General features: G+C 27.8%; 1 protein-coding gene across 1 annotated transcript in view; it reads right to left on the bottom strand.

Annotated features, from left to right (window-relative positions):
- LOC101238411 (kinase suppressor of Ras 1) overlaps nucleotides 1-11,832 on the bottom strand; it is a 111,639-nt gene extending 99,807 nt beyond the window's left edge. Inside the window, exons 1-2 of the mRNA XM_065807764.1 lie at nucleotides 11,299-11,832; nucleotides 2,344-2,490 (exon numbers count right to left, since the gene is read on the bottom strand). Coding sequence (XP_065663836.1) covers nucleotides 2,344-2,490; nucleotides 11,299-11,439 — 288 coding nt within the window. The 5' untranslated portion in view covers nucleotides 11,440-11,832. The remainder of the gene's footprint in view (nucleotides 1-2,343; nucleotides 2,491-11,298) is intronic.
- Between the last annotated feature and the right edge of the window lie 8,618 nt (nucleotides 11,833-20,450).

The raw sequence follows: 20,450 nt of genomic DNA, 5'->3' as shown, positions 1-20,450 counted from the left end.
GTTTTTCAAAACCACTATGTTTACTCAACTTGTTAGTATAGTAGATCATGTACCATGACTATGTATTTATTTTATAATGAAGTTTTTGATAGAAAAAAACTGGACTAATGAATTATAGTTAACATTATGAGACCAGAAGCATTTCAACTAATTGATTAACAAAAGTATTTTTTAAAGACAATTAGATTTAAAATAAGGATTTACAAACAGCAAATACTGCATTAAGGTACACATATACAAATGACATACTAACAAACTAAAATAGATTTTAATTTGTTCGTATGCTACATGAATAATTACAAATTATCTATAAAATTTTTACTAAATTGTTTTATTTTTACTTAAGACTATTAATTTATTAAAACTTATTTGAAAAGATTTTTTTATGATAAAAGGTGTCCTAGTACAACAACTTAAATTCATTTACCACATCGATAAGGTCACTTTTATTTCTCTCAGATTCTATCAAATTTAACAGGAAAAAACCATCTCTGTGAATACAATCATCAACTTTTACCTTAACTAGCTAAGCAATGCATTGAGCGTGAATTTAAAAGCATCTTTTCACTAATTGAGGGAAAAAAAAGTTTAGGCAACATTAAGGTAATGATTAAACCTCAGCTTTTCATGTCTAATTTTATGCATCTACTATCATGATAAATTTTATGCACCCACTATCATGATAAATTTTATGCACCCGCTATCATGATAAATTTTATGCACCCACTATCATGATAAATTTTATGCACCCGCTATCATGATAAATTTTATGCACCCACTATCATGATAAATTTTATGCACCTGCTATCATGATAAATTTTATGCACCTGCTATCATGAAAAATTTTATGCACCCACTACCATGATAAACTTTATGCACCCGCTACCATGATAAATTTTATGCACCCACTATCATGATAAATTTTATAGTTTAACCTAAACAACTTTGATTTCTAACTCGACTGATTTAAGGTAATGAAAAAAATATTTAAATAAATTAAATCTTAAACAAATATTTTAAAAACTGATTTATTTAAAAAAAGTATTCAAGTAAAATATTTAAATAATAAAAGATTTGAACAAATAAAAGATTTAAACAAATAAAATATTTAAGCAAAAAAAAAAAATTTAAACAAAAAAATTTGACCTCTCGTTAAGTCTTTTTTATTTATTTTTTAAACTGCCACCTATAACTCATTTAATTAATGAACTTTTATACTAAAAAATTCTTATATGGTCTTATATCTATGTCTAACTATTAACATTCAGTTTAAAAAGTCATCTGTTAATTATTTTTCAACATTTGCTTTAATCCATTTTTGTATTTGTTAAACTTAATAATTACTTGTAACAAAATTTAAACAGTTCATAGATGACAAACAAACAAAAAAAGCAGATAAGTTTAAAAAATAAAATAAAAATAAATAAAATAAAAAAAAAGCTTAAAGTAATCCTGAAGTGCAGAGAATGTTGTCTTTATAATTAAACATTAGAAAATAAGTTATTTAACTAACTGTTGAATATTGTTGTTTGATAAAAAAAGTTTTGATAAAAGAATTTGTTTGCCAATACATTTACTTTTACATTAGCTGTTATCTTTTATGAATAATTAAAAGGTGTTTATTTATAATTAAAACATTGAAATAATTTTATACCACTGTTAAAATTCTTTTAAAAATTAAGTATAATAAAAAAATTCTATCAATTTAACTAGAAATAGATTTGAAAAAAATTTTCTTAAGTTATATAGTTCACATTTGACCAATTTCACATTTGAGTTGTTGTTTACACAATTTTCACATTTCAGTTATTTTAGCCATAATCGTAAGTTCTGAATTAACTATTTTAAAGTTTACTTTATTCATTATATCTTTAATATATTATTAATAATTTGATATTCTAAATATTTAATTGAAGTAAAAAATTTATCTCCGAAATACTTAAAAATAGCGTTCTTTCCAGCAAAGAAGCTTTATGTTGCTTTTTATAATATGTTATACTTTTTATAATATACTACTTTTTATGATATGTTATACTTTTTATAATATACTACTTTTTATAATATGTTATACTTTTTATAATATATATATATATATATATATATATATATATATATATATATATATATATATATATATATATATATATATATATATTTTATAATATTTTTAATCTTATATAACTTTAAAAACTACTTTTAGTTTTTTTTAGTTTTAAAAAAAAAATAATGATATTAATTTTTGATAAAATAAAAAAGTAGTTTAAAACATATTCATTTTTAGTGAAATGTTAACAACATTTCCAGGCATCTCAGGATCCCTTAAACATTAATACAAAAGATTACATTAATCATATTTCCATCAATATCAACAACAAACAAAAACTGATGCAGTTGAGGGTAACTACAAATTTCTTTTTGGATTTGCACGATACTTGGACCAAAGTTTATTTTAGCTACCACCTGCTGAGCAAAGAACTTCATCAATTTTCCCTGTAAAAAAATTTTAAGTTGTGTAACACAAATTTATCATAAAAGATAAAATAAAAAAAGATTAATTTCAACATAACTGAATCTGCAAAATCTCAATAATTTAAAAGCTTAAAGAATATTATATATAATACTGTCACGTTTTTGAATGTGTCAGTAGTATTCACCTTCCTTGAACATAAACTTCTAGCTTACAAAGCGAACACTATACCATTACATCACTAACATGTTTATTGCTATTATTGATAAAAGTAACAAAAACCATTAAAATGTCACAATTACAATAAGAAGCGTAAATGTCAAAAATGACACTATTAAAAACACTCTACAAAGTCTCTATAGTTTAACTGGCTCAGATAAAACACAAGATTCTATAATCTGAATACTATGGGGTTAACCATTAGACAATATTTTGCATTTCTCTCAGTAATAAAAAAATATTTGATTGTGAAAAAATGGGGGGAAATACTCCAATTGCAAACAGCATCTGTGCAAGAAGAAAACCACGCAAAATATCATAAAGGCAACCTCAAGGTAGTCGAAAGAAATACAGGTGCATCTGATGTAGAAAAATAAGACTAATTTTTCAATTAGTTATAGCATGGTCTAAAACACCAAAACGACAGAGAGAGAAAAATTGAGCGCAAGCTAGAGTCAGAGAGAAAAAATACAAATCAAAACACAAATCACAAATCAAAACACAAATTGGGATGTCTGGAAAACATGTCAGAAAGTATAGCTAAATTAAGCTGATTTTGTTAAGAGGTTTAGAAATGGTATGAGTTTTGTGCAAACAAAATCACTAGCAAGTGCTGAACGGTTTGGTTTTGAACAAATTGAATAGTATTAAAACAACATTGGCAGATAGATTTAAAATGATCTGATTTAGATCTGAAAGAAAGGGTTTAGCCTATTTAATCAAAAATAAAACTGTAAAGAGTGCAGTTTAGTGAATAAGGAAAATGGTAATATACAAAGAGAAAATAAAAGAATAGTCAAAGAATTCAAACCTGATTTCAAAACAACATAGATGGTTTCATATGTAAATATATGCCCAGACAATTGGCGGTTTTGCAAATCTGAGGATAATAGCAATTTAGACTTTAATCAGGAAATAAAAAATAAAAAAATTATCAATTTTAAATTAGTTTCACAAAATAAAGTGATAATAATCAGCTCTAATATTACAACAGTATCCATACAAAGATTAACAAGAAATTTATAAAAGTAGATAATGGAATCAGGAGTAAGAAAATGACAAGCAAGATAAAAAGAGGCAACATTAGTTAATATACTAATTGCAATTTCCAACTTGGTAATGGATTATATTTATGGTTTCCATGAGAAATTAGTAGTAAAAGATGATCTTAGAGGACATTAAAAAGTAAAAGTGTTGCCATTCATCAATAAATTTATTTTTACAATTTTGTGATAATTATAGTAATAAAGAACTAAGTTTTGTTTGGGTTAAAATTCACCAACCACTGCAAGCCCTAAGCTGTTACAGAACAGAAATTACATACAAGGTCAGGTGCCTGTTTTAAGTTGATGACTTGTCAAAAAGCAATGATTTTTTTGATGAGTCATCCAATAAATTATGAAAACATTGATGAAACTTGTGAATCTAAACTATAAAAAAAACTTTATAAAGTTTGAAATTATGAAATAAAAGTATTTAAAAAAAAACAACCAAACTTTAGAGTATTTAAAATAAACCTGGTCATTTTAAAAATAAATATTAAGTCTAAATATCGCTTCGCAAAGTACTAAGTTATTTTATTGCTTAATAACTAATTATAAATCATTTCATTTGCTTTTGATTCTCTAAAACTTTTCCGATATGCATGGACAAAAAAGAAGTGGTTGGAGGAGAATAATATTAGATGCTTTTTTTCTCTTTTAATAAAATTTCTGGAAAATTTTTAGATGTTTTTGTTTCACAAGCTATCTTAAATAAGATGTTGTGACTTTTTAACCAGATGTTCTTCTATATATAAATATATATATATATATATATATATATATATATATATATATATATATATATATATATATATATATATATATATATATATATATGTGGATAAAAATATCAAGGAAGGAAGTCTTAACATTCAAATTTTGGATTTTTTTACATATATTTATGTTTGTAAAAACTTATTTAATCAATGTTATCTCTTTCTATGAACAGCGAAGCGAAAATGAAAGTTTTCCTGCTAAAAGGTCTTCTTTTATATCTAATTGCACATTTGATCAGTCTGATTGCTGTATACTGTCCAAAGTTATGGTTCCTTAGATATTTGGTGGATTTAAAGTGTTTACAATATGGAAGCTTAGGTAATTTTCTTCAATGAGATCTAAATCATTTTTATCCATAAACTTTTATACTGTTGAATAATATTTTTCCAGGATAAAAATTGAGAAATTGTTAAAGGAGTAGATGAAATTAAAAGATCAAAGATACAGAACAAATTTTGCTGAAGTAAATAAAAGACATTTATTTGAAGAACAAATTAATAAAGTATTTTGGATTGGAGAACATCTTCATGTTATGTTTGGGGAAATATTAAACGATGAAATGAGAAAAATGAAATACAAGGAAGAAGATATTGCTTAAAAGACCAGCTTGGTGAAAGAAAAGGAACTTGAAGCTAGAGATAAAAGATTTTATATGTAAAATAATGATAAAAGATATATATGTTCTGTATAAAGAAGTAAAAGAAGCACATCAAAGTTAAATAAAAATCTATCGGCAGAGTTAAGAATGGTTTAGATTATCTAAGTTTTGCTAGTTACACCAGAGATGAATTAGGCTAGGAAACAAATATATTGTCTTTGATCAATTTAGAAGTATTTGGGCAAGTTTTGGGGGCTGCCCAAATTCAAAACTTGAGGACTTTTTTAAATTTCATTTTATCGACAAGTATTGCCTTTTTTTTGATTAAAAACGCCTTTACTTGACAATGTTTTCATCAATGTAACATTATGACATGCAATGTCATGGGGATAATGCCACAAAAATTGTTTTCCTAGAATAGCTTCTGAAATAGGACTAAATTTCACTTAGTTTGCCATTTAAGATTTATTGGAAAAGATTTATACTATTTAAAACCGTATCTTTTAATAAATGAATTTTAAATCCTGACTGACAAACACAAAGAAGAAATAACTGCTATGGCTTTATTCATTTGTCTTTTCTATACAGAGTGGTTTCTAAAAGCAAAACTAGGTTCCTTGGCACCAACACAGGTATATAGTCTTTTAATATTTTAATAATAAATTACTAAGCTTATTATTGTATAAAACGATTCAGAATGTTAATTAATATTATTTATTAGGATATGGAGTTTGTTTACAGGCAAATGAAAAGGTTTGAAGAATGGAATGTACTTGGCTCTCCAGGTGCTTCAAGCTCTATTCTCAGACATACTTTTTTGATCTCATTTTTTGTATTTTCTATATACAATACTACTTTTATGTGTTACTATATTATGCAATACTTATTATTATATTATGTAGTACTTTTATGAATCTTTGAAAGGTCATAAAATAAAGAAGATCGTGGCGCATCAACAAATCGTATCATTCTTTATGTAAAAATGTTAATTCGGATCTAAAAGGTATAGTTCACCGGTTAAATGCTAACCTAATACGTCTCAACACAGAAAAAAACTAAACTAATTTTTTTTTCATCTCCGAGAAAAAAACTTTAAAAATGTTGAAATCAAAATTAATAATAAACGGCTATATCCTTCAAGAGTTATTAAACATCTTGGTGTATTAATTGATTGCAATTTTTCACTTCGAGCTAATGGTATGCTCTTGACAATTTGTCATTATGTCAATGAAGTTACACTAAAGAATATTTACTATGCATTATTCTCATCTCATCTTAGATATTGTTGCCAAGTTTGGGGTCAAGTTGGAAACTATCGCATTAAAAAATTGCTATCGTCTTAGCGTCAATCCATTAGAATAACAAACTTTCAACTAATTAAATCAGATACATCGAAGTCCTTCAAAAACTTTTCATTCCAACATTTCCAGCGTTAGTAAAGTATGCTAATCTTCTTTTTGCTTTCTCCTATCACAAACTTGTTCACAGAAAGTAGACTATTACATTCATACTCTACTAGAAATATACACAATGGAAAACTAAATGTACCATCTTTTAAAACCCAGAAGTATGGTAAAAATTCTATTGTTTATCAGTGCGTCTGTGAATGGAACAGGAGCTTTGCATGCATTTGAATGAGTCCAAAAAACTATATCCTAAAATACTTTTACTCAATCTTAAACAATATCAATTTTAAAAATTCTGAAAAACTTTTTATTCTAACTTTTAGACATATTATCGTTATGATTAAAATATTCTTTTAATTTTCTTTTCGTCGTTACTACAATTATCATCAGTACTTTTTGTTTATTTTTTTCTTTTTTTTATTATTAAAACCTGCCAATTATGATTTCTACATGTTTGTTTTAATGTATTCTCTATGTGCTTTAATCTATGTGTTTATGGTCCAAATGTTTAATGTGTGTCTTATTATCTGCTTATTATTACTTATATTATGTTTAAAAATTGGTGTCACTCCTTTGATTAGATTTCTGTATGAGTGACACTATCCTAATAAATCATTAACTTACTATTATAAATAATTTTTTGCTCATAACTACCATCATAAAATTAGTTATTATTATTTTTCATTGTAATTATTGTAAACATACTTATTATTACTATTACTATAATTTGTTTTAATTTTTTTTATCATATATTATTATAATATACTACTATTATCATAAATTTACTGGAATTTACTGGAGAGTATCATAAATTTACTGGAATTTACTAAAATTGTATTTTAATTTAAAACAAGTTTTACTATCAATTTAAAATATTTAAAGTTGATTTTTTTAAATTTGAGTAAAAACCATAAGGTTTTGACTATAGATTACAGAAAATCTTCTTTCCCTGCCCAGGCTCTCTCTTTTACAAATTTTCTGATTTTAATTGAAAAATCAATATAGTACTGTATTAAAAGTAAATCAAAAATATAATGTACTTTTATGAGTTTTAGGAATTTTTTTTGAAACAATTTTTTTAAATTTAAAACATTTTTTGCAAATAAAGCCCATTTTATTTTGATTAAATAAGTCTTCACAAACATATATATATAAAAAAAATTTAAATATTAATTTCAATACTTCTTACAAACAGTTTTAAAAATGGTACAAAACGCCTTAAAAATCGCCCCTTTTACCCCCTAAAGGGACCCTAAGGATTTTCAAAAACTAAAAGAAAAAAAATTTTAGTACTAAATCATGGTCTAGGCAGATGATAAACTATTATTTTATGTAATGAATTATTTATTTTATACAATTAAAATATACAATACTATATTTATATTATTAATGTAGTATTATAATATATAATACTATATTAATTACTTTAATATACTATTCACTTTAACTGTGGAATTTGTAATTGTAAGTAATAATTGTAGTGTCTATTTTTAGGCAAAGGCTAGGAGAAACAAACTCTGACTTAAAAATCCCCTGCTTTGAGGCTCTTGGTTGATAAAAGGCTATAAATGGTGTCTCAATAAAAGGCATTCAGCTAAATTTCACATGCCTGAGGGCTTTTGGTTGAGTAAAGATTAGAGATGGTATCTTGATAAAAATACTCATCTTGGGCAGATGTTAACTGCATCCAGCTACTGTCTTGCCTAATTATTCAGAATTATTCTGCTTACCTATAAAGTCTTTGCTTCGCAGGTGAAGACTTTATAGGTAAGCAGAATAATTCTGCTAATTAACTTTGAACTAATAGTAGGGTTTCGCAAACTCTGTGGTAGCTCTCAGAGAGACTAATCCCATCAACAACTGCAAAATATCAGAGTATTAACAGTGCCATGTTGTCTATGGATGGAGTCCTTATTAATGCTTTTAGTGCAAATTGTCAAGGCCCCTATATTACAACTTAGGGTTAATTAACAGGAGTGAGAAAATTGCATAGCTCATTGCTTATGAGGCTGTGCTCTATCGATGAATGAGTCAAGTTCTCTTTAAACTTAAATCTTGCCAAAAGTAATCAAAAATATTAAACAATAAAAACCACCACCTAACTGTTTTAATATATCTTATACTAATATTTGTGGTCTGTGAAGCAACCTTCCATTAGTTGAATCTTACCTCTTGCAAAAATCACCAGACTTGCTTCCTCTTAGCAAGACTGATTTAAATTCTGCTATTTCCACTTCTGATCTTAGTGTTGATGGGTACTAAAATTTGATTCGCAAAGACTCCAATAGTCACATGCTTGGCTTGGGGTATACATATGCATCAACTCACCTATTTGTCACGAAATCAGGTTCGAATTCTTTGACCACTCTTTCATGTGCTTTCGCTTAGCACCTCTTCACTCTATCACATTTCTCTTTGCTCTTTATCATTCTCCTTCTTCTTAAGATTGCACTATTTTAGAAGTAATTTTTGATCAAATCGACCATGCCCTCTCTCTTTACCATTCTGCCAATATTGTTGTTATTGGTGACTTTAATGGTTATCGCACTTAATGGCTTGCCTTTAAGCATTTCTAAGTCAGTTCTAAGTCAAGCCTTATTCTACTCCACAGTTTCACCCTCTTTATTATTGCAAAAAATTGATGTAAAAAGGTGCTCTTAGATGCTAGTTCCAGTTCTTTTCTCAGTTCACTAAATCTTTTATCTTAACTAAGAAGTTAGGCTCTAGAGACTTTTTTATCTTCAATAGCGTTGTTAACAAAGGTAGATCTAACATTCTATCTCTTATTCATAGGATAGATTTTACTACTTCTCTTAAGAATAAGGTAGAACTATTTGCAAAGAACTTTTCTTCTAATTCGACTCTCAAATCTGAAGGCCATTCTCTTCCTCCTATTCTAATTAAACAGATTAACCCATTGTTAGACATTCTAATCACTTCAGCTTCAGTTGCTAAAATCATATCTTAATTAAACTCTTCTACGGCCTGTTGTTCACACAACAGGTCCTGTCATAGTCTTACAAAATTGTTTTCCAGAACTCTCTTTAATTCTCTCTAAATTATTTAATAAGTGCTTGACTGAGTCTTGTTTTCCTGCCTGCTGGAAAATGGTATCAGTTGTTTTAATTTTCAAAAACTCCTGGAAATATTCTGACCCTCTCCAATTATCATCCAATCAGTCTTCTTTCTGTTATTGTTAAAGTCTTTGAGTCTTTGATAAACAAATTTCTCACACTCCATCTTGAGTCAAATAGCTTACTGTCAGACAATCAATACTGTTTTCGATCCTCTTGCTCTATGGCTAACTTGCTAACTACTGTGACTGAGAGATTTTATCATGCATTAAATGGAGGCGGAGAGGTTAGGGTTATTGTTTTAGGTTATGTATGTATATATGCATATATGTATGTATATATATATTCATATATATATATATATATGTATATATACACACATATATATATATATATATATATATATATATATATATATATATATATATATATATATATATATATATATATATATATATATATATATATATATATATATATATATGTATATTTATCATATGCGGTAGTGGTGTAGTGGTAGAGTGCTTGCTTCATAGGCCAGAGGTTCTGAGTTCGATCCACCCCACATCCCTGGTAGTACCACGCTCAACTTGTTTCAAACAAGGTTCGTGTTTTGGAGTTATAGAGTTGAGAGAGGGTTTTAACTACAATTTAGTAGCCTCCTCATCTGAAGTGGCCTTCTAGACCTTATGGAGATGAATTAATAAAATATATATATATATATATATTTATATGTATGTGTGTGTGCATATATATATATATATATATATATATATATATATATATATATATATATATATATATATATATATATATATATCAAAGAGTCATGGAGCATCAGTGGTTAGAGCTCAAACTAAAAATACAATTCATATGTGTAATAACTTAATACTAAATGAATTTGTCACTGACTATAGATGCATATAAATTTAAAAAGTCAAGTCCAACTTTAATCACCAATTTAATTGATCTATATTATTACTTAATACCTTAGATTATCTTTCACTACTGACATTTCAGAGAAACCATATATTCAATGTCATTATATCAATGTCATTATATCAATGTCATTTTGTTCCAGCTGATTTTTGTTTATAAAGTACATTTATAGCTGCTTCCAAATGAGCTATCAACTTTTTTTTTTTTATATGCCATCTTAAAAATGAGATAAATAAATAATAATTTCAAATGTTTGAATATTAAATACAGGATAGTTTATTGAAGAGCTTTGATTGAACGAAACTGTTGACTTTTTAAAAATAAAGCATATAACTTATAATATGTACAACTGTGTTTATAAAAGTGTTTATCTGCACTTGCTTTTTTTTTTTTTTTATACAAAATCAATTTTTAACTAAAGAAAGAACACTAAATGATTAGTGTAAGGACAACATTAATACACATTTTACATAATGGGTATGCAATCATATATCAATAACATCTTTGATCTGCAGTTCTTATATTGTGGAACATTCTTACATTATATCATATAGAGAGCAATAAAAATTGCTCGCTTTTTTTCAATTTTTTAAAAAGTTTTAAATTTAAATATTAAATATTTTTTTTTTTAACTTGTCTTAAAAGGTAGTCAGCTTAATTTTTCCTTAGTTGTTTTATAGGTAATAATATATTAAAAACAATTATTTAACATTTGTTATACATTGCAATAAGAACAGCTCATAGCATATGAGTTAAGAAATTATAGAAGCCATACCTCAAGTTCAGATTTCTCATGTTGTATCAAGTTTGAAGTGTCTGTTTTTAATGGATTTCTAAGATCTTTTAATGACTGTATTGTAAGCTCTACCATACGTTGTAAATACTCTAATCGAGATAAAAGGTTAGCGCTTGTCATAATGTTTATTCAAATTACTATCCATGCAGACTTAGTGACCGATTTACAATACCCATAACCTATGGTACATGTGTGAATATATTTACACATTGGTTTTGTTGACTTTATTTTTGTGAGCTTAATTCTTGCCCAAGATTTGCAAAGCTAAACGGTCTGCAACAAAACTGAAACGGAATGTTGATGTTTAAATTTTATCACCAAAATGCTTTCGCATGAATTTTGTTAAACTTCAGTCGGAATTAATATATAATTGGTATTTGGAATAGCATTTACAAATCACTCGTAGTTTATAGTTACTTTGTTTTGCGGTTATTAAAAAACCTTATCTACGGTTAAGTCAAACCAGGAAAATTATCCTAAACTATCCCGAACAAAAACGCAGCTGAAAAAGTCGTAGTACAATTTCTAGTTTTAAAAAGAAAATAAAGTGTTTGAAATTAATTAAGGTAAGATTAAAAATATCGTTTATTTACTAAGGCCATCGGGGTCAACATTACACAATTGGAAAGCGAGCATTTTAACACGGCTTAATTGAAAAATATGATTTTTTGTAGAAATTCCAGTTGAGCTCTTGTAATTCGAACTCCTATAATTCGAAAGATCATTTAAATCGAACTAATTCTTTGGTCCCTTTAGTCTTTAATATTTACAATAAAACTCCTATAGATCAAGAACTCTTTAAATTCGAACATATTTTAAGACCCATTCAAATTACATAAGTTCAATTTGAATTTGCAAAAAACTGATTTCTATTTATGTTTCAATTGAATTTGCAAAAAACTGATTTCTATTTATGTAATAAAATATAATAATATAAACATTTTTATTACAATAATAAATCAGCAAAATATACACTACTATTAGTTATACTTTGTTATATTGAGTGCCGGCCTTAACTTTCTTGTCGCCGTCATGCAAAAATTTACGGCAGCCCCTGATAAGTTTCTTAATTTGCTGGTTAATTACAAGGAAAATAATGACAAATCAAACTGAAATATAATACATTGCCATGAAATGTTTAATTTATATACAATATAATAAGAAAAGCTTTAAATAAGTTAAAAAAACTTTTTTTATTTTATAATTAGAAAATTACAACATGTAAAATAACGAAATTTCCGCCCTAATTTATTTGCCGCCTTCTTGCAGCGAACGACCGGGAAGCTGGAGCTGTTTATTTAGGGGTGAATGAATAAGTACAAATTTCATAAGTGCGAACCAGCATAAATGGGAAGCAGTTGCAAAAAGTGGCATAAGTGCGAACTGGCATAAGTGCACCAAAAGAATATGCAAACATTTGCATAGGTGCAAACTGTCATAAGTGCGAAACAGTTGCAAAAAAAGACACAAATGCAAACTGGCGTGAGTGCACTAAAAGAATTTGCAAACATTGGCATAAGTGCAAATTGACATAAGTGCAAAATGGCATAAGTGAAAATCAGTTGCAAAAACTAATACAAATACAAACTGGCATAAGTGCGAACTGGCATAAATGCGCTAAAAGAATTGGTAAAGATTGGTGTAAGTGCATATTGGCATAAGTGTGAACTAGCCTAAGAGCGCCGAAAGAACTTGTAAACATTGACAGATATGCAAATCAACTTAAGTGCAAATTGGCATAAGGGCGCTGAAAGAATTTTCAAATATTTATATAAGTGCGATACATCATAATTGCAAACTGGCATAGTTGTGCCGAATTAATTTGTAAACATTGGCATTAGTGCGAATTTGCATAAGGTTTTGCAACTGATTTGCATTTATGTCAGTTCGCACGTATACCAGTTCGCACTTATGCCAATGTTTGCAAATTTATTCGGCGCACTTATGCCAAAATTTGAAAATTCCAAAAGTTTGGTGCACTTATGCTAATTCACATATATGCCAGTTAATGCAACTGTTTCGCACTTATGCCAGTTCGCACTTACGAAATTCGTACTGACTCAGCCTCCCGATAAGCATGCGTAGCATAAGTTTTAATTTGGATAAAACTACGCATGCTCACGTGATTATTTTTTAGTTCCCTTTCCCTTTTCCGTAGAAAAAACGGATGAGTGAAAACTGAGCAGAAATTATTTGCAAGTTTCAACGTTGTGTAAAACGTCACAATGTTGAAACTTGCAAATAATTTGGAAAATATTCTTTTATTATATGTTATAAGTTATATATATTATATATTATAAGTAGAATCTTTTTCCTTAAAGCCCATATACGGCTACCGGTGGATCTGATGAAACTAAAATAAAGTTCTATTTTATACTTATTAAATATTTATTTACTCAATATTTATTTAAATTAATTAATTTATTAAGTTATGAAATTTTTGTTTTTTCAAAAATGTTAAAGGAGTTATATCCATGGTTCATTGTATAACACATATATACACATTTTACAGTATAAATAGATTTGAATTGCTGTTTAAGTACATTTAAGTTTTTGTATAAATATTCTTCATACATTTTATTTTTAATTATATTTTTATGTATATTTATTTATAAATGTATTTATTTATCTATTTATTCCTTTGTTTAATACTTGTTTAATAAAATGTTCATTAAAATTATTATATATAAGTAAATTATAACATTGTTATGACATATTATTAATAGTAAATTATAAAAAAGTTATTATTCAAAAAGCTAAATTTCAAAAGTACAACATTAAGAACATTAAGTTTTTTTAAAACTTATTTTTTACATATAAACTGCCCTTACATTGAGAGAAATTTTCTACAAAAATATCGTAATCATCGACTGGATTTAATTACAAAAGTATCGTACTATTCTTTAATAAATTTCATTGAGAAATTTTAAATTTCATACAATAATCTTTTAGCGTTCAAAAATTATGACCGTATAACCCCCCCCCCTTTAATTTGAGGAGGGTACAAATTACAAGATACGACACTTTTAGGCTTTTTAAAAACTCCAAAATTGAGTATAATTAAATCAAACGAGAATGATTTGCAAAAAATAAACGCGGAAATAAAATATCCCAAAAGAACCAAAATATCCCAAAAGGTTTGCTCCCTCTACTCTCACGGCACTTTATACAGTAAATATGCAACATCACGGCAAAAAACTTTAAAACATAGCCAAAACACTATACACTAAATATATGCTACGTTTTAAAGTTTAACAGTGACCAATTGGTCACTTTTTGTGTAAAAAATGATTAAAAAAAAAAAAGGTCCTCAAAACTATTTCAGGGCTCCTAAATTTGCGGGATCCGAGGCTATAGCCCCCTAAGATCTCTCCTCCTTAATCCAGCACAACTAGTGGGTGGAGACTTTTTTATTATTGCTGCCCCCATACCAAACCTTCAGTCGATGTAATTCGTCAGAAAAACTGTGAGAGCACAGAAAATGTAATACCTTAGGATAAATAATTTTTTATATATTTGTAGGTAAATTATCATTTACTTATTTTCTTTAAAAATGGATTCGAATAATATTTTTCAACAAGATTTTGAAAGTATAATTTTCGACCCATTTGAAGACAATTTATTAAATAAGACAAATATTTTTCAAGAAACTCAAATAAATTTAATAAAAATACTGTATTTGATCCTTATGAAATTAAGGGGAAAAAAGAAATAAGTTCATATTCTATTTTACAAATATTAGGAGCATAAATCAAAACTTTGACCAGTTTAAAGATTTCTTAAATAATATAAATTACACGTTTGACATCATAACTCTTCAGAGACCTGGCATGAAAATATATTTGATTCTGAATGATATGAATTGCCTTATTACAAATTAATTAGTCAACCGCGAGGAAGTAATAAAAACAGAGAAGGAGTTGGTGTTTATGTTTTAAACAAATATTTAGAGAGATCGTCCATAAATAAAGTCACGCAGTTTTTGACATCTTTTGTTCACTTCCCCCCCCCCCCCCCCATCCTTCTCTCATAACGCATCCGTAACACTACATTGACCCCCCGACCCCAATATTACGCAACATTTTTGTACCTACCTCCTCCTAAAAATCTATAATCTTCTGAGCATTTTTGATTTAAATAATTAATACTTTTCAGTCCATTTAATGTTTTTTTTTCACCCCAATAGTTCCGTGTAAAATTGTATAAACTAACATCGCTATCCTAAACATGATACCAATTTTAAAAACCTATTCTTCCGATATATAATAATGTAAAATATTATATATATAATAAATACTACATTATAATACAATATAATATATTATACATGCAAAAGTATTATTTTATAAATGTAGTTTTCTTTAACCTTGCAGCGATAGCGTGGCCGAGTGGGTTCCGTTTCAAGCTATAGTATATTGAGGAATGCAGGTTCGCCTCTCGGTACTTAATTTTTTTTTAATTAGTGCACAAAGGTTGTTTTTTTGTTGCTTCACACTTTTGAGCACTAACTAAATAAAGTTCTTACCATATAAAAATAAAACACATAGCGTGCACTGCACATATACTGTTACAGCCGTAACAGTCGGTTAATAGGCTGCTACTAATCCGTAAACGGAGTGTACACATCGACTAAGTAAGATTTAGGCGTAGTTAATTTTACAATCAACATGTAGATACATCAACTGATAGTGACGGATCCCCCAAGCAGGGGGGTGGGGGATGTATCACTCATCCTCTCATCCTCCACCAGAATCTGAAAGTCCTGAAAATATCAAAGAAATTAATGACCTTAAAACATAGTACAAAATACAAAAATAACATACCGCTCCACCAAAAATTCCTGGATCCGTCACTGTCAACTGAGGGTTTTGGTTTGGTCAGATACTTTTTTAATTGAAAGAAAGTCATCTCTAGAATTAAAACTAAAAAGAAAAAAAAGTTATGCGTCACAAAATCAAGACCCCTTCCCCCTCGTAACAAATCGTCAAAAAATTGCCTACCCCATTCCATCCCCTAAAGCGTGACGTGAAAAATAAAAAATAAAATATGTTAGTCAAATCTTAATTATGAAAGTCTCTTTATTGAAATAATTAGCGACAAAAATAAAAACATTGTAGTTGGGTGCGTACATCGGCCGCCGAGTGGAAAATTTAAACTAAACCTAAAAGAACTAAAAGCTCGGCAACTGTAGTCGATAATATCTTTTTTAACAATTATATGGAAACGTCATTTGAAATAGGTTTTTTAAAACTAATATTAGTGATCAAAAAGCAACCTATCAGAAGTTAATAAGAACTTTAATAATTTAGTAACTTTAATAATAAAACTTTAATAATTTAATAAGTTAATAAGAATCTTTTTGATAAACTAAAGCAAGAGACGAGGAATCAGGATTTTAAATGTGATAATACAAACAAAGCATTTAATATTTTCTTGATATTTAAAAAACATTCCTTGATATTTATAACGAAACCTGCCCATATAAATTAAAAATAACTAAAAAAAAAAACTATATTAAATCCTTTGATGGATAAAACTCTTATAAAATGTTCAAAAAGTAAAAAAACTTTACAATAAATTTTTAAAAAACAGAACCGAAGACAATGAAAAAAGTTACAAAAAATATAAATGCTTTTACGAAAATCAAAGCTTAAAAAAACTATTAAAGTAAAGAAATTACAAAAAACAAATTCGGTGTAAAAAAACATGGGAGGTAGTTAACAATATAATGGGAAGAAAGCAAATTAAAGACGGTTATACTACCTCAAAGAATAAATATCAATACAACTGATATTAGTTGTCCATTACAAATATTGAATGAGTTAAATAAACAGAGTAAAATGGGGTCAAATGGATTTTAATTATTTATTTTTCACGGAAAAAAGATTTTTAATTTTTAATTTTTTTAAAGTGGCAGAAAATATTGAGCTGTATTTAAATATATAAAAATAAATAATTTTTTTTAAAAGTTTTTTTATAAAACTTTATTTGCTTAAAAAAAAATTTATTCTATTCTACACTGACATTCGGGGAGAATGAAATACGCAAATATAATTAGAACAACACTTTATTGAAAAAACAAAAAGCAACCAATAATAGCGATAAAAAAAAACGATCAATTATACAATGAACAATTAAAAAATCAATCAAATAAAATATACTTTTTTATTCTTGTGATGATGTTGAGTTGTTTGGAGGTATTAGAGGTTGAGTTGAGCTGTTAGTTGTGCGTATCGCTTTGGTATGCATGTTTGACATAACCAAACCATGCAATTTAAATTTTCACACTGGTACTATTCCATATTTTGACTTGCTGAAGCTTTGTCTAAAACTTATCGGCACTTTTTACTCCTAAAGTGGTTTACAGCTAATATTTTCGTTCTAAGGTTCAGATGACGGTGTTTCAAACGTATTAGCAATTTGCAACTTTGACTGATCAATTTTATTGATGTCGAGTGGAAAAAAGTCAGTATTCTGAAACCCAGTGACTATATGGATACGCGTAAAAACTTCGCTAGAGCTGAAAAGTTTTTTTTGCAGGTGACTAAAACATTCCTTTGATAAGTTGCTGAACTTTTTCTCAGCATAAAACTGTTGAAGTAATTTGCGCCAAACTTTTTTGACATGGCAATAAACACTTACATCTAGTGGCTGCAGAATATCTGACTATTGAGTTGGTAAGCAAATTAACAAGATATTTTTTTCGATGCAAATAAGACGACCCGATAAGTGAATTGTGCCACATGTCCATCTACGACTAAAGTATGAATACCTAAAATTAGATAACTATAATTAGATTGATGTAATCATTTGTGAATGTAAAATTAGATAAATAGAATTAGATGACTAAAACACTAGAGCGTTTTTGTTGATACCTGCTCGTTGAATTCTATTTGCAGTGTGTTGAAATACTTTGGTACTATTTCTTGCGTGCAAGAAGCGGCTCTGAGCGATGAAATATTGCCTACGGCTCTGATGCTCAACCTATGACTCTACCGGTTTATGAAAAGGTTGAAGCAATCTCTTCCTGGTGTACCATTGCAAAACAAATGAGATTGACCTTGATGTTGCAAATAGTTGGTAACTAGCGCGATGATGTTATTGTAAGTTCTAAGAAAGCCCCAATCGGATAATTTGATGAGCGTGTTTACCAAAATTTATTCAAGTTGTTTTGACAATCTTGTGCTTGAACAACTGCCAATTGTTTCACCTTTGCCGCGGACACGCCTGTGAAGAGTTGTTACTGGTATGCTGAATGATTTCGCAGATTTGTTAAGAGAAAATTCACCGCTTTGTACTTTAACCACCGCAAGCGCAACTTGCTCTTCGGTGTATAGTTTTTCTTTTTTCTTTGCATGCAAGTTGTTTCGAGGCATATTTTATACTAAAATAGATTTAACTATAATCCATTTGAAATTTATGTACAAAACTTTTGATTCATTCATTAGAATCATTTGATAAAAGCAGTCAGTAAAGTTTCATTTAATAGTCTGTCAATTAAAATTCAGAAAAATTTTATTGAAAAAAATTTTTCAATGCAAAAAATTTATAGTTGGAGATTTATTGGTCACTTGAGATTTATTAAAAAAAAAGCTGCATTTTAAGAAGCGAGCTATTGCTTCACTTATTATTAGCGTATTTCATTCAACCCCACATTTCTCCTTTTCCGTTTTTTACTCATAACTTTTGTTCCTAAATAGCAAATTTAATTTTGAAAAAAGATTCTTGATCAGCGTAAAATGTTATACCAGATAACTTTTTAAGTTCAATGATATCAAATTTAACTTCCGAGAGTTTTAAGTTCATTTTTCAAAATAATAAAAACATCTTATTACGCATACGAAAACTTTATAACAAATTTTTTTTCATCAAAAATAAAATTTGATATCATCTTACTCAGAAAAGTATTCTCTAAAACGTGATTTGCGAAAAGATTATCGAATAATTAATTAAGAGCAAAAGAATAAACATTGTCATAACTATTTCATTCTACCCGCTATTTCATTTTACCCTGTTTTACTCTAATTTACAAACCTTGCTAAAAAAAATCATAACTACACCAAATTCTATTCAAAAGTATCTAAAATCTTTAAATGGCGCAATACTGCAAGATCGTGACTTTTCTCATATTATGTTTTTAGCAATGCAAAGATTCATTTTACTTAAACAACAATGGATGATTAAGTAGTAAAAACGTAGACAAAAAGATTACACAATGACATAAAAAGATTACACAATGACATAAAAAGATTACACAATGACATAAAAAGATTACACAATGACATAAAAAGATTACACAATGACATAAAAAGATTACACAATGACATAAAAAGATTACACAATGACATAAAAAGATTACACAATGACATAAAAAGATTACACAATGACATAAAAAGATTACACAATGACATAAAAAGATTACACAATGACATAAAAAGATTACACAATGACATAAAAAGATTACACAATGACATAAAAAGATTACACAATGACATAAAAAGATTACACAATGACATAAAAAGATTACACAATGACATAAAAAGATTACACAATGACATAAAAAGATTACACAATGACATAAAAAAAAGGAAATCATACCTTCTCCTATAATTTCAGTCTTATCAGTCCAGGTGTTTTTGTAATTTGGCAGAAGAATTGCTACAACACTCAGTTCTGGGTCTTGTATTATTCTACCATAACGTTTTTGGACACCATCAAGAAACTGCTTTAATAAGTCGCAGCACATTTTGGAGAACGTCTCGAGGCAGCTGAACGTTTTTGTAACTGAAAGATTATTGGCAGGAGCCAAGCCATGTGTGTGTTGGTCTCAGACTGAAGAATTTCCATTGCTTTAAAAACAGGTTTCATACCTCAGTAAATAATCCGTCAGGAAAACAATTTCAACTGGATTCAACATGTAGGGCCCGCAACAAATGCACGAAGAGTAGCGGAATAAATATTTTAAACATATGAGAAGAGGAACTACAAGTAATTATTTCAATCAGTATTATTTTATACTTATTTGATTGCAAGTTATATAAAAAAACTCACATTTTTACTTTAATTTTTTCACAAACGTTTCTGATAGTATCGAGGCCTTTTTCTTGTATAATCCTTAAGATTCTCTCCAC

This window comes from Hydra vulgaris, chromosome 10, assembly GCF_038396675.1.
Source record: "Hydra vulgaris chromosome 10, alternate assembly HydraT2T_AEP".
NCBI lineage: Eukaryota > Metazoa > Cnidaria > Hydrozoa > Anthoathecata > Hydridae > Hydra > Hydra vulgaris.
Note: the sequence above shows the minus strand (reverse complement) of the source record. Positions and strands in the feature narration are given on the sequence as shown.